The sequence below is a fragment of the Canis aureus genome, chromosome 3 (genome assembly GCF_053574225.1).
Source record: "Canis aureus isolate CA01 chromosome 3, VMU_Caureus_v.1.0, whole genome shotgun sequence".
NCBI lineage: Eukaryota > Metazoa > Chordata > Mammalia > Carnivora > Canidae > Canis > Canis aureus.
This window is the reverse complement of record NC_135613.1, coordinates 73854852-73869625: the sequence shown is the minus strand read 5'-3', so window position 1 is coordinate 73869625 and position 14774 is coordinate 73854852. Positions and strand designations below refer to the sequence as shown.

General features: G+C 39.8%; 1 protein-coding gene across 2 annotated transcripts in view; it reads right to left on the bottom strand.

The window, feature by feature from the left end:
• UBE4A (ubiquitination factor E4A) overlaps positions 1-12976 on the bottom strand; it is a 37776-nt gene extending 24800 nt beyond the window's left edge. For both annotated transcript variants that reach the window (XM_077893721.1, XM_077893722.1), the window contains exons 1-6: positions 12829-12976; positions 7381-7542; positions 3108-3281; positions 1940-2052; positions 798-950; positions 106-265 (exon numbers count right to left, since the gene is read on the bottom strand). In XM_077893721.1, the coding sequence (XP_077749847.1) occupies positions 106-265; positions 798-950; positions 1940-2052; positions 3108-3281; positions 7381-7501 (721 nt within the window). In that variant the 5' untranslated portion in view covers positions 7502-7542; positions 12829-12976. The remainder of the gene's footprint in view (positions 1-105; positions 266-797; positions 951-1939; positions 2053-3107; positions 3282-7380; positions 7543-12828) is intronic.
• Positions 12977-14774: the final 1798 nt, after the last annotated feature.

Below are 14774 nucleotides of genomic sequence, written 5' to 3'. Positions count from 1 at the left end.
TACTTCTGGAACTGTAGTGGCTCTGAGGTTTTCTAACACAATAAAAGTAATTTTAAATTTGGAAATCAAAATGTAGAAATCTAGAGATCTTGCTTATGTACTCACGGGCTCCTTGGATGGCTTCCAACATTAAATCTACCAGTTGCTCATGGATGTTTTGGTCAACATAGATCTCTGGGGTGAGGAGTACTGTTCGGGTATTGGACACAGTGAGGTTCCTGCACTGCACCGCAAAGGGGAGCAGGTTCTCTGGAACTTTGGTAATCTGGAAGTAGAGTGAAGAAGAGAGGGGAGAATCTAGCTGTATGATCTGAACAAGGGTGGACTCAGCAAATAGAATAAAAAAGACAATGTACCCCAAAACAATACTGCTGTCCTGTGGATTCTTGAAAATTCAATAGAGTTCATTCTTTGGTTTAAGGAATTACCTAACTGCTAGAATTCTAATCCTGGAAGTGACCAAGCTTAGCTCACTCATTATTTACACCTCAGTGGAAATGAACTTATCATACCTTTCTTTTTTTTTTTCTTCTCCCCAGACCTTTGTTAATTAAGAGTATGACTTTTTAAGGTTTGTATGAGAACAGGAGGCACTGGTTAGCTGAGGAATGGAGTAGACCGCAAGCTACAGAAAGGACAGACTAAAATTTGACAACTAACACTGCCTCTTATATCTAGTTCCTGATATATTATGATGTATATGAATTGATATAAAAGACATTGATCCAACTCTGGCTTACGTGTTAAAGTCAAACCCAAGAGTACCACACAGTTTTCAATGGGGATTATTCCTTTACCTCTTCCTTAGCTCTTTGGAAGCAGGAATAAAGGTAACAAAAAATGTGCCTCTCCCCTGCATCTCGATCAGCAGAGAGATTCAACGTTGTAGAAGAAGTCATGTTAATCAAGTGGTTGCCTGGATCCTGAAGTAATAAGCGAGCGAAGACAGCCTTTAAGAAAAACAAGCAAAACACTAAATCACTGCAAAGTTACTCTTAGAATATCAAGATGTAAAAGGTCATTCTGACACAGGTTACTGCGAGAATCACAGGATGAAGAGTGAAGGGGCCGTAAAGGACCGCACCTTACTATTTTAGAAAATATTAGGTATATAACTGTATATGCCATTTATCCTTGAACACTATGGGTTTGACATGGATTTTTTTCAATAAATACAAACACTGTAAATTTATCTTCTATTGCTTATAATATATTTTCTTTTCCCTCGCTGACTTTATTGTTTGGTATCCATAAGGCTTCAGGTCAACAGTAGGCTATTTGCTGTTTTTGGAGAGTAACAGGTTATAACATGGATTTTTGACCACCCCTAACCCCCTTGTTGTTCAAGGGTCACCTGTACAGTTATCCTAAATAGAGCTCAAATGTCTAGTATAACCCTAGCATAGAGTAAGCATTAAAACAGCATTTGTTGAATGGTGTGGAGAATCAGTGACTGAATTTATACATGAAATCTATTCCTCTGTGTGACTGCTGGCACTCAGACTTCTATAAAGATAATTTAAACATATAAAGTTAAACTACAAGTTGTCAAGTGTCTGCCCTACCAAACTTTTATTCCTTTACAGTTAATTAGACACTTATAAGGTAAAGCGTACTATTTTGATTTTGGTAAAGATATAAAGAAAGACACACACCTCACCCCTGAGAACTGAAGGAACTGATAGGGGAGATAAAACAGGTACATAAAAAAGCCACTACATGTTACAGAAGGTGATAATTGCTATCTGAGAGGCATAGAGAGTTCACACCAGGAATTCAGATATGTGGCCATGGAAAATAAGAAGATCCCCAAAGAGGAATACCACAGACAACGTTAAGAGATGGAAGTAAGCAAAGTCATGGTTGGGGAAACATAAGCAGAGTTCAAGAGCATGGCTAGTTTGTGCTGAGGGCACACAAAGGAACATCAGAGTGGTACCTGCTCAACGTTGTTCATATCAAGCCAGTCTTGATCTTCCAGGTCTACTGCCATTTCTTCCAAATACACACAACGGCTGGGGATGCCATTCCCACTTTTCAAGCTTGGGTCACCTGGGAAATGGTTTTAATCTGGTAGGTTAAGAATAATGCTTCCGTCTTATACAGACAACTGATTTTTTAAAAAAAGATTTTATTTGACAGAGAGAGAGAACAAATGAGCACACAAGCAGGGGGAGCAGCAGAGGGAGAGGGAGAAGCAGGCTCCCCACTAAGCAGGGAGCCAGATGCACAGCTTGATCTCAGGACTGCAGGATCATGACCTGAGCAGGTGCTCAAATGAGCAGATGCTTAACCAACTGAGCCACGCAGGTGCCCCCAGACAACTGATCTTGAGCATTTCTCTTGAATGTCAAGTCCAACTCAGGTGGTATCAATGATAATCTTTTTTTTTTATCAAGGATAATCTTGACACACAAAGCAGTATCTAAAGACTTAAATCTTTTCCAAGAGTCAAAGAGCATGTCAGGTTTTGTCATAAACTTAACATTATGACATTTAAAAGAGTAAATCTCAGGGATGTCAGGGTGGCTCAGTGGTTGAGTGTCTGTCTGCCTTTGGCTCAGGGTGTGGTCCCGGGATCTGGGATCAAGTAAGTCCCACATCAGGCTCCTTGTGGGGAACCTGCTTCTCCCTCTGCCTATGTCTCTACCTCTCTCTCTCTGTGTCTCTCATGCATAAATAAATAAAATCTTAAAAAAAAAAAAAAGTAAATTCCAGACAAAAGCACATACTTTGGGGTTTAACTACAGATAGGACATAGAAGGAAAACACTATGACACCTCTTGGTTGACACCTTTTGGGTTCCCATCTAAATGTTTAGGTCACCTCTGAGAAGAAAAAGGACTTGGCTACCACTTGCATTTCCTTTTAAGGTGGTAAAGGTAAGGAGCTATTGACCCAGTCCATATCAAAATGGTAACGAAAGCTGCACTTGTGTCTAAATACTATTTTTAGGTCAATCAAAAGCTTCACTGAAATGTCAAAACTGTGTTCTAGGCAGTACAGTTAGTTTAACCACTAGATACAGTAGGTTTCTATGAACAAGTTCCTAACCCAAGCAGGAAGGGAAGAGTAATGAATAGATTGGCTGCAAGTCTGTAACTCACTGTTGTCCAGAGTAATGAGGAAGATCCTTTGGATCATGTGATTGATGTTGAGTTGCTCACATATTTCTTGCTGTGAACGGAAGGAACGGCTAATCTCAGCCACAGAGTAATCAAATTCATCCAGGCTTTCTGACACACTATTATCCGAGTCATCTGGGCTAGCTGTGAGTTCATCTGCCAGAAAATGTAAGCCATTAAGAGTTAAGCTCTTATCTTTAAGAGACAACCAAGTATACTATCAAAAATGATAAATGTTATCAAGAGAAAGATAATTTGGGATGTGAAACAAGTTAATCATCTAATTAGTGAATATCTCAAGTCACGAAACTTTTTTTTTAAATTTAGATATAAATGATGTATAACATTATATTAGTTTCAGGTATACAATATGATTTGATATTTGTATATATTGCAAAATGGTCACCACAATGATTCTAGTTAACATTCGTCACCATAGAGTTATAGTTTCCTCTTGTGATAAGAATTTTTCAGATCTACTATTCTCGTAGTAACTTTCAAACATGCAATACAGTATTATTAACTATAGTCACCATGCTATTCAATATATCCTTAGGACTTATTTATTTTATAACTCAAGTTTGTATTTTTTGATCCCCTGTATCCACCTCACCCCGGGCAACCACCAATCTGTTCTCTGTATCTATGAGTTTCTTTCTCTCTTTTTTTATGTATCATCTATAACTGAGAACATTTCTTTGTTTTTATTTGTCTTTTTCTGTCTGACATTTCATGTCACATGGGTCTGTGTTGCAAATGGCAAGAATATTCCATTGTGTGTGTGGTATATTTTCTTTATTCATTCATCCACTAATGGACACAGTTGTTTCCATGTCTTGGCTATTATAAACAATGTTGCAATGAACATGGGTGTACTGTGCTTTTCAAGTTAGTGTTTTTGTTTTCTTTGGGTAAATACTCAGAAATGAATTCCTGGATCATATGGTAACTGTATTTTTCATTCTTTAAAGAACCTCTATAATGTTTCCCATAGTGGCTGGACCAACTTACATTCCCACCAACAGTGCACCAGGGTTCTCTTTTCTCCACATCCTCGATAATACTTGTTATTTCGATTGTAGTCATTCTAACAGATATGAGGTGACAACTCATTGTGGTTTACATTTGCATTTCTTTGATAAGTGATGCTGAGCACCTTTTCATGTACCTGTTGGTCATCTGTATGTCTTCTTTGGAAAAATGTCCATACAGATCCTTTGCTCATTTTTAAACTGGATTATTTATTAATTGAGTTGTATGTGGCAACATCCTAAATACAGGATTCTGAAATTCCTGGCTGTAAATCCTACCACATTTTACAAATCAAATTCTTTCCACTCATAATTGCACTCTGTATTACCAAAAGTAGTAACACTATGCAGAATCTCAGTGAACAAAGAATTACCTAACAGACCACTATGCCTTTAATTTTAAATATATAGATTTTTCCTGATTTTAAAGAACACATGTTTTATTTTTTTTAAAGATGATTTATTTTATTTATTTATTCATGAGAGACAGAGAGAGAGAGAGAGAGAGAGAGAGAGGCAGAGACACAGGCAGAGGGAGAAGCAGGCTCCATGCAGGGAACCTGACATGGGACTCGATCCTGGGTCTCAAGGACTATACCCTGGGCTGAAGGCAGGCGCTAAACTGCTGAGCCACCTGGGCTGCCCAAGAACACATATGTTTTAATAAATAATCCCAAATTGTATAGGAAAATATAAAGTAAAAAGTCTCCTCTGAACAAACTCCCTATGGACAACCACTTAAGTTAACAAAGTGTTTCAGATTTTTTTTTTTTTTTTCCTATTCTGGTGCTAATGTTTATTGCTAGGGCTTTCAGTTACCAAAAAAAAAAAAAAAAAAAAAAAAAAAGAAAAAGAAAAAGAAAGAAAAGAAAAGAAAAAAAAAGGACGGATTATACTATATATACTGCTTTCCAGCTTGCTCTTTAAATTTAATCAGCACCAACATCCTTCTCTGTTAGGTCATTTATAGGCCTACCTCATTTTTTGTAATAGCTGCACTGTATTGCTTTGTATGCACACACTCTGACTTGTGTAGCTACTTCTCAACTGATGAACATTTGGGCTGTTTCCAATTTTTCATGATTTCAAACACTACTGCATCGAATAGTACTCTTTTTGTACACCTGTATGAGTAATTCTGCAAGGTAAATTTGTAGAAGCAGAATTGCTGAGTTAAAGAGCTTGCACATTTAAAAGTAAACATATATTACCAAATTATCCTCAGAAAGACTGCTCTCCTTTACAAGCCCCTCAACAACAGTTTATGAGAGAGTACCTGTTTAAATCTTCACATATTTCATACAGTGCTCTAATTATTAGCAGGCTAGATTTTTAAAATCATTTGATTATTGCATATAAATTGCTCATTTGAGTCTTTTCCCCTCTAATTTGTTACTATTTTCTTATTGACTGGGTCTTTTTACTTTTTAAAAAAAGCAACCTTACATTAGGAGATTGCAGGAGGAAAAGGGGCGTGAGGAATAGGAATAATAAGGAAATGGGAAGATAGGATTTATGAGTATGTGGTTGAGGGAAATTCTGCTACATAGGTTATTAGCTCTTATCACTCTCGGGGTTCAGAGAACTTATAGGAGAAGACTGACAGACCGCTTGTCCTGGCTGTCAGTAGACAGAGCTCCCCCTCCGAATGGACCTCATGCTGAAAGAGTTAAGGTGGTATTGTTCACTAAAAAGCCACATGAGCCTGCATCTGCTTTTTTCTACCAACAGTGACTGTTCTGAAAGGCCAGGCAAAACTCAGAAGTTAAGAGTTGCTTTAGTGTGTTGAGTGTAGGCAATGTGAAGCTCAACATAGGAGGCCAAAGGTTTTGGCAGAGTACTAACTACTGGTGGAAAACAGGTTAGACCTGGTGACATGGTAAGCTGTAAACAAACTAAAATGAGGAGAAGCCAAAATAGTAACAGAAGCGCATGTATCTGATTTGTCCCACTGCTTGGTGCCTGCAACACTCCCAACTCAAGCCAGCCTGATGTCTGACAGCCAGAAGAACAAACATTTGCCACTCTACTCCTATAAGGTTAAGTTCTTCTCTGAACCCTGAGAGTGACAGGAGCTAAGAATCTCTGCAGCAGAATTTCCAACTACATACTCATAAATCATATTTCTCCATTTTCTTATATCCCTATTCCTCACTCCCCTTTCCTTCCTACAATCTCCTAATGCAAGAATCTGGAAGAGATTGCAGAGATTGAGACCGAGCTGCCTTTTTTTAATGTTTGGAAGTCAGCATTACATATACGCCCCCCCTTTGCTTCATCATTACTCTGTCTACTACTCTTCTGTCTTGCCCTTACCTCCTTTTTATTCAGTCCTGAGCAGAGAGCAAAGCTACAACTCAGCTATGTATACCAGCACTTTTGAAATAAAATCAAGGGAAAATATAAACATTTCTCCTTTCCAAAAAATACTATTATTCCAAAAAATATCATTTTTTTTTTTTGGAGAGAAGGGGAGTAGTTTCTGGCTTGAAAGACTGTGACTACACTCAGAAGCCTAATAATGTGAGAAACAGTATCCTGATTCTCCTAGGCTGTATGTCTTCCTACAGAAGGAAGTTAGGCTTGATCTTAACTTTGGTCCTAGATAAGGAAAATCATTTTTCTGATTAGTGAGATCTTATTCTGATTTTTTTTTTCACATTAAGGCAAAGGATCAGATATTCTTAGAAGTCACGACAGTACACTATAAAAGTGACCACTTCTCAGGATGGAAGAGGTATTTTGTTTGGGATCAACTCTGAAGCACTGGGCTTAAGAACAAATTTCATTTATTTGTCTACCAAAAAGCCAAAAACCATTTTATAATTCTTCCTTTTACTTGTCTGCTTTCTACAGCTGCACATAACCTGCTTTCCACACCTATGACTACAACCTCAGCTTCCTATTTAAAAAGATTTATTTAAGTTATTTTTGCTAGGTGATTTTTAAAATAAACAGCTCGACAGCATTGGGATCACGACTGGCATCTGTTACTACGGAACCACCTGTTATCTGGTTTCTCTTTATGCAGTGGGGAGGAGAGAGTTGAAAACAAAACAAACAAGGAAAATAAACAAAAAACCCCAATTTATGCCTTTAATGAACAAAAAACAACCTGTGCCCCCAGATCAACTCCAATTGCAATTATAGACCCTAAGAAGACTTTACTTGGGAAGACCCCATTCTAGGTCACCTCATCCCCTGCTACTGGCTCCTCTACTTACCAGATTGCTGCTTCAGCTGCTCTTTTTGGATTGCTGCAAACTGCTTGGCATCAGCCAGGGAGCCAAAAAGAGCAGCAAAGGGGTTACTCGAGATGTTGTTGTTATTCTCCTGGTCTGTCATTTCACTTTAAAGTATCCTCCATCCAGACCTAGGGGGAGGGGCTGCAGAAAGGACAGGTATCAGACATGGGGGGCAGATAACACAACAGCCAGGATTATACCCAAAGTTGGTTCCTTCCTCATTTCTTGAACACAACTTGTAAAAATGCTTTGGGTAAGACCTTCCAATTCCTGTTCCAAGATTCAAGGCATTTTTGGCAAAATGGTTACAAAACCCACCAACTGGATAAGGTGGCCTGATTTGGGGGCATCTAAAATCAAATAGCTTTAAAAATGTTCAAGCTGAAAAAAAAAAAAGTTCAAGCTGGAATGCATTTAATCTGTTGACATGTTTCTATTTGCCATACCTTTAAAAAATAAGTTAAGCAGGGGGTGCCCAGGTGGCTCAGGCAGATAAGCATCTGCCTTCCACTCAGGTCCTGATCCTGGAGTCCTGGGATCCAGTCCCATGGGGGCTCCTGCTCAGTGGGGAGTCTGCTTCTTGCTCTCCCTCTGCCCCGCCCCCTGCTCATGCTTGTGTGCGCGTGCGCTCTCTCTCTCTCTCATATAAATACATAAAATCTTAAAAAAAAATAGGTTAAGCAGAATTACTCAATGAGAGAACTCATCTACTCATTGTAACAACAATGTGGCATTGTCTGAAAAATAGGACAACAGCTACACATTTCCCATAAATCTCTAGGCCAGCCAATATGTTCTCATTCACCATGAACATAAGATGGCACTTGCTCAGACCTCTAGGACTTAAAGCTGGAGCTGGGAACTCTTTAGCTACATATAAACTAACTGTAAGCCTCTTGGCAAATCAGGACAGGAACCTGATCAGCAGCGTGCTGTGGGCTTTAAATATGTATCAGGCAATTTATCTCTACTCCTAGGCTTATACCAATTGAGATTTCTTCCACTAAAACTAAATGGTCTTTGCTTAATTCTATATTTAATCGCCACTACTAGATAAACACTGCCGACACACACAAATTCCTAACGTGGAACATGAAATAGGTATATACCTCAAAGGTATTTAGTGGAGCTGACTGAGCCTGCATTTGCACTCTTCTGATTACATTTCCTCATTCAAGTGCCAAGGGGACTCAGTGGCACAATGAGATGAGCACAGAGCCCTGAAAGGCTGGAACCCTTTCTGAAATTTTAAGGCCACAGCATAGAAATACAACCCTGAAAAAGGTGGGAAGAGACAAAGGGTATGAATGTTCTGGTCACAAGGATACTGAACTGCTAAAAGGACAGAGGCCTTAGAAATATGGGGATGGGGTATGAGGGAAGGAGAAAAAATATTTTTGAGGTCTACCTTTAATCTGAGGTAAGACTCCTTAAAGAATCATATTCACAAGAGCTAATACAAGTTGGAAAAGTTACCCTTATTTTTTGGAAGAAGAGAGACTAACATTTCTTGACAATTCAGAGACATCTCCACCAGTTGTGTCACACTCCTCTGTCGTGTTTTCTGCATAAGACCTAATGACTAATTATTTGTAATTACTTAGGTACATGGTCTAGTCTCCTTTCAGCATGGTTCTGGGCTTTACTGCTCAAGGAACTGAACTATTAGATGTTGCTCTATGTATTTTATTTTTTGCAATGTATAGTTTAGTTAAGCTTAGTAATCCAAAAATAAAATTAGCACATTTAGTGCTGGAAATCACAAAGATCCTTGAGAGGACTTCCATCTCATTTAACCACTGCATAAGCTTAATTGTTATCCCTAATTCACATAGAGACACTAACAATTGTCTCATTGCCAGCTGATCACCCCCCACCTTTATCCTAAGATGTTCTGAAGTCCAGGGGCATGCATAAAGTATAGTGAGCTCTTGTGATTTTGTCTTCAAAACATCATTCTCTTTTTTCAACATGACACTCCAGATTTTTCCTTTGGGGATCCACCCCATTCTTAGTCCATGTATTCAGAAGAGGATGGCCTCACCCACTAGCTCAAGGAATGAGCATATGAATCTGGGCTGGCCAAACAAAATGCAGCATGCTCTGACCAAAGTGACTGACTGAGGAGTAGGCCTATCAGAATCAATCAACACCCAGCTTCAGGCTGAATCTACAAAAGAGGGAACTCTTTCTTTCCTGCTTGTGTTGTTAAGAAGGTAAGAAATAAATCTGGAATTGCCAGGAATTAGCCCAAAACTAAGTCAAGATATAGGAAAACAGAGTTGAGAGATGGAAAGAGAGTCTTTCAGTTATAAAAAAAGCCAATAGATTTCCCTCTCTTGCGAAAGCCAGTTTGAATGGGCTTTTAAAAACACAACTGAGGGGTGCCTGGCTGGCTCAGTCAGTAGAGCATGCCACTCTTGATGTCAAGGTTCTAAGTTTGAACCCAATGTTGGGAGTAGATTACTTAAAAATAAAATCTTAAAAAAAAAAAAACTGAAAAGAGTTTAGATTAATGCAAAGGAGATGCATCATCTGCACCCCTATAAGAGGTAGAAAGGAAGCAAATTGAAAATCAGGGATACAGAACATATGAAAAGATAGGGTCCTAAGACCATCGAGACAACTAAACAGGATTTATGATAGTAAATCGCATTATTTCCTCCTTTTTCAATATTATACTGTCACATTATAAAAAGAAGCTAGGGGCACTTGGGTGGTACCGTCGGTTAAGTGTCCAATGCTTGGTTTCAGCTCAGGTCATGATCTCAGAGTCGTGAGACTAAGCTACAGGTCAGGATCCACACTCAACTATAGTCTGCTTAAGACTCTCTTGCTTTCCCTCTGCCCCTCCCTGCTGCTTGTGTACATGCTCCAGCTCTAAGATAAATAAATCTTAAAAAAAAAAAAAAAAAAAAAGAAGTTAGGGAATGCCTGGGTGGCTCAGTGATTGAGCATCTGCCTTTGGCTCAGGTTGTGATCCCAGTGTCTCAGGATCAAGTCCCACATCAGGATCCCTAGAGGGAGCCTGCTTCTCCCTCTGCCTGTGTCTCTGCCCCTCTCTCTCTGTGTCTCTCATGAATAAATGAATAAAATCTTAAAGAAAAAGTTAGCTTCCTATTATCTTTTATCTCTATTAATAGGATTTATAACTTTCAACTATTATATTCCTAATGCAGACCTTTTACCTTGCTAGACAGTAAGCAATTTGAATACAATTTCCTATCTGATTAGTTTTTCTCTGTGTCTGGCATTATACATCACAACCACAGAATACCAAATAAATATTTATTGAATGATTCAATCTTACATGTCATTACTCCTGACCTCCTTGTAAGCACCCATGATCCTACTTCAAGATAAGAGCTTTATTATGTGTCTTGGGTCGCAGTAGCAGGTCACGCTTCTGGGCCAGACACTTGTGGCTCTTTCATATCTCAGCTTGTGTAGAATTGAGAATGGAAATAAATCTCTTGTCATCTCTCCTGTAAGTCTTTTTGAAAAACAAAAAAGTTTTTGCCTACTTCATTAAGCTCATCTTTCTCATAGGAACTTCAATTCTGTGCACAAATTACTTTCATCGTCAAATACTGTGTAACCACTTGCAGAAAAGTTTCACAGAAAAGGGACAAAAGATCACCTGATGGAAACCTTTGTAGAGATGTCAGTTTAGATATGTTCAATGCTTTCACAAATATAAGAGTACCTAGATATCACCCACTCCAAGAGGTCTGAGAAAACGGAGCCCTGATATTTTGTTTTCATATTCAATGTCACTGATTATTTATAATCTTCCATTTTCAACTGCCATACAGAGATACAATACCATTCTGTTGTTAGCCTTTGGGATGGTGCCTCCATCAATCCTTAGGAGCTTTTGGATTTGATTCTCTCTTTTTTTTTAAAGATTTTATTTATTTGAGAGAGATTGTGAGCGCACACGAGTGAGGAAGGGGGTGGGAGGGGTATAGGGAAAGGGAGTGGCATTCAATTAGTCTGCCTCTCCCTATGTCCCTGCTCTCTCCATAGGGAGAAAGCACACACTCCTTGAGCAGGGAGCCCAAGTGAGGGCCCAATCCCTGGACCCCGAGATCATGACCTGAGTCGATGTCAGACACTTAACTGACTGAGCCACCCAGGCGCCCTGGATTTGATTCCTTTTAATATGTCCTACTTAAAAACACATTTCACTCTGATATACTCACTGTAAGGGTCTACATCTACAATAGCTATTTACCTCCAGTCCTACAAAATCCCCTCACACCGCCCCCTCCGGAATTCAATCTTTTGTTTATGAACAGCACTGCTAATCCCTAAGGATCAACTGTCAACTCTTAAAAAGCCACGCCCACAAATGTTTTGACATCAGACTTGGTGTTGCAAATTAATTTTCTTTAAAAAGTTTGTTTATTTATTTACCTGAGCCAAAGGCAGATGCTCAACCACTGAGCCACTCAGGTGCCCCTTGTATTGCAAATTTAAAAGAATATCCTACATATTCTTTTAAACAGAAATATGTAGAATACTTTGTAAAACTGGGTTGGCAAAAACCAAGCTCTATTAAATCATACTTTTTAAAGGTCTCTCTCCTAGTGAGACATTAAATCAAACAAGAATTAAAATGTTTTTCACTGTTATATGCTCCACCCCGGAAATTCTTTCAGGTCCCGCTGAAGTGGCAACAGATCCTAACAACACACGAGCGAGCAAGAAGGATCTCACATCAAGTCAAAAAGCCGACAGCATTCTTTCCTGGGTCCCCCATGCGTCACAGGAGGGTCCCAGGTGACACCAAAGCAGCGAAACTAAACGTATCCTTGCTCTGTGAGCGGAAAAATGATCCCAAAGACACGACCCTTCAAATACAAGCTCCTGAGCTGCGGTTACTCAATCTTATTAGCGTCTCCTACACCCTATTGGTGTAGGGTGCACGAAGCACGCAGCCAAGAGTTTTGAGTAGCGACCTGATCACGTGCCATAAGAAATGTCAATGTCTTGCCGCATGTATTCAACTTGTTGGGTTGCTGCGACTGGTGCTCAATTCTCCCTTCCCTGGCATCCGGCTATTGGTTGTCTATGCTTCGCATTTCATCTCCCCAGGTTCCATAAGGGATCCGCGGCAAGGGAGACCCACCCACTCGGCGCTCGTTCCAGAGAAAGGAAGTCAAAGACAACGCAAGGCCAATGTTCTGGCCTTTTCCCGGAGAGGAACGGGCAAAAAGGGGAGCGATGATGCCAGAAACTGGGGCACCTTAACCAGGTCCCAAATTAGGGTCGAAGTTCATGAAGGAGAGGGTCAAGGGTCAGGAAAACACCGAAGGAATGTGGAGGCAAGCGTGCAGAGGCCTGGAGTGGCATTCAACCAGGAGAAGAAAATCCCATCGCGGATTCAACGATCCCCTCCCGTCAAGCTATTTCCTCTCTTACCAGAGCCTGAAGGGCCACCAGCGACGACACGACAAGAGTCTCAGTGGCCGAAGGGTTCCCACTTCCGACTCAGCACGGCAACCGGAACTTACGTCATGACCAGGCGCCGGGCCTCATAGAATCTCATCCGGGTGCGGGAAGCAGGGCGCGCGGCTCTGCGCGGGGAACTGGCGCGCAAACACCTCCACGGCGCACGCGCTAGACAGCTGGGCGGGGCGGAAGTGGCCGGAAGTGGTCTTGGGGACGGGGCGGGGGCGGGGTTTGGCTGGAGCTTGGTGAAGTAAGAGGCGGGTTTGAAGTCTGGTGTCTCCGTGGCGGGTGGGACTTGGTGATCCTTGGCGCTGCTGGCAACCTCTGTGGGCCTTTGCTTTCTATCTTCCCCACCAGTGTCGTGCCTTTTTGAAGCAGCTTCTGTTACTCTTCATAGATTATTATTATCCATGAGGCAATGACAACAGCAATAACAATAACAAGGCTTTGAGCTCTTACTGGGGGTCAGGCAGGGTGCTAAGGTAATGCTAGCTTTGGATTTCAGTTTTCTTATTTGTAACGTGGGGACATCATGCGTGCTTCAGGGTTACATTGAGGTACACAAAGGCAGCGAAAGCAGCGCACTTTTCAAGAGAATTCATAGAATGAGGCAAAATATTTGTAAAATCCTATGTCTGATAAAGGATTAATGTCCAAAACATGTAAAGAACTTCTACAGCTCAACAACAACAAAAAAACCACACAGTGTGGTTCAAAAATGGGCCATGAACTTGAATAGACATCCCTCCAAGGAAGATACACAAATGGCCAATAAGCACACGAAAAGATGCTCAATGTCACTAATCATTACAGAAATGCAAATCGAAACTTCCAATGAAATAATACCTCACATCCTTTTGGAAGTTTATTATCAAAAAAAAAAAAAAAAGGAAAAGAAGTGTTGGCGAAGAGAAGGAGAGCTAGGAACCCTTGGGCATTGCTGATGGGAATGTAAAATAGTGCAATATTTTGGGAAAATTTTGGTGGTTCCTCAAATAGTGTAATATAGAATTACCATGTGATACAGCAATTCCACTTCTGGGTATGCACCACAAAGAATTGAAGGCAGGAACTCAAACAGATACTTGTACACCAATGTTCATAACGTTATGTAGAATAGCCAAAAAGGGGAAACAATGCAAAATGTGCACTGACAAATGAATAAATACATAAAATGTAGTATATACATACACTTGACTATTATTTAGCCTTAAAAAGGCTGAAATTCTAATACATGCTACAACATGGATAAACCTTGAAAACATTATGTTACGTAAAAAAAGCAGGACACAAAAGAACAAATATTGTATGATTCCACTTATATGTGGTACCTAGAATAAGCAAATTAATAGGGATAGAAAAGTAGAATAGAGGTTACCAGGGGCTGGGGGAAGGGAAGAATGGGGAATGATTGTTTAATGGGTACAGAGGTCAAGATGATGAAAAAAGTTTTTGAAATGGATAGTGGTGATGGTTGCATAATATTGTCTATGTACTTAATGCCACTGAATAGTACACTTAAAATGTTTAAAATGACAAATTGCATGTTATGTATATTTCTCCACAAACACATATACACACAGAGTGCTGTGCAATTTTTAAATGTGTATCTTGTTCCAGCATGATACTAGTTTCTGAAGATACATTAGTAAAAATACGTAAGTCTTTTCTTTCCTGGAGCTTACAGTCCAGGTGAGAGTGGAGTGGCAACTCCATTTAAAATCAATGGGCACAGGATCATTCAAAAAATTGTTCTAGAATAACTGGGTAGCTATGTGGTGTTAAAGTTAGTCAATGTGTTAGGCCTTTACATGAGAATTAATTCAAGATGAATCATTCATTTAAATGTATAAAATGAAACCATAAAGTGTCAGGAATTCATAGGAAAACTTTTTAAAAAGAATAATCTTAAAATG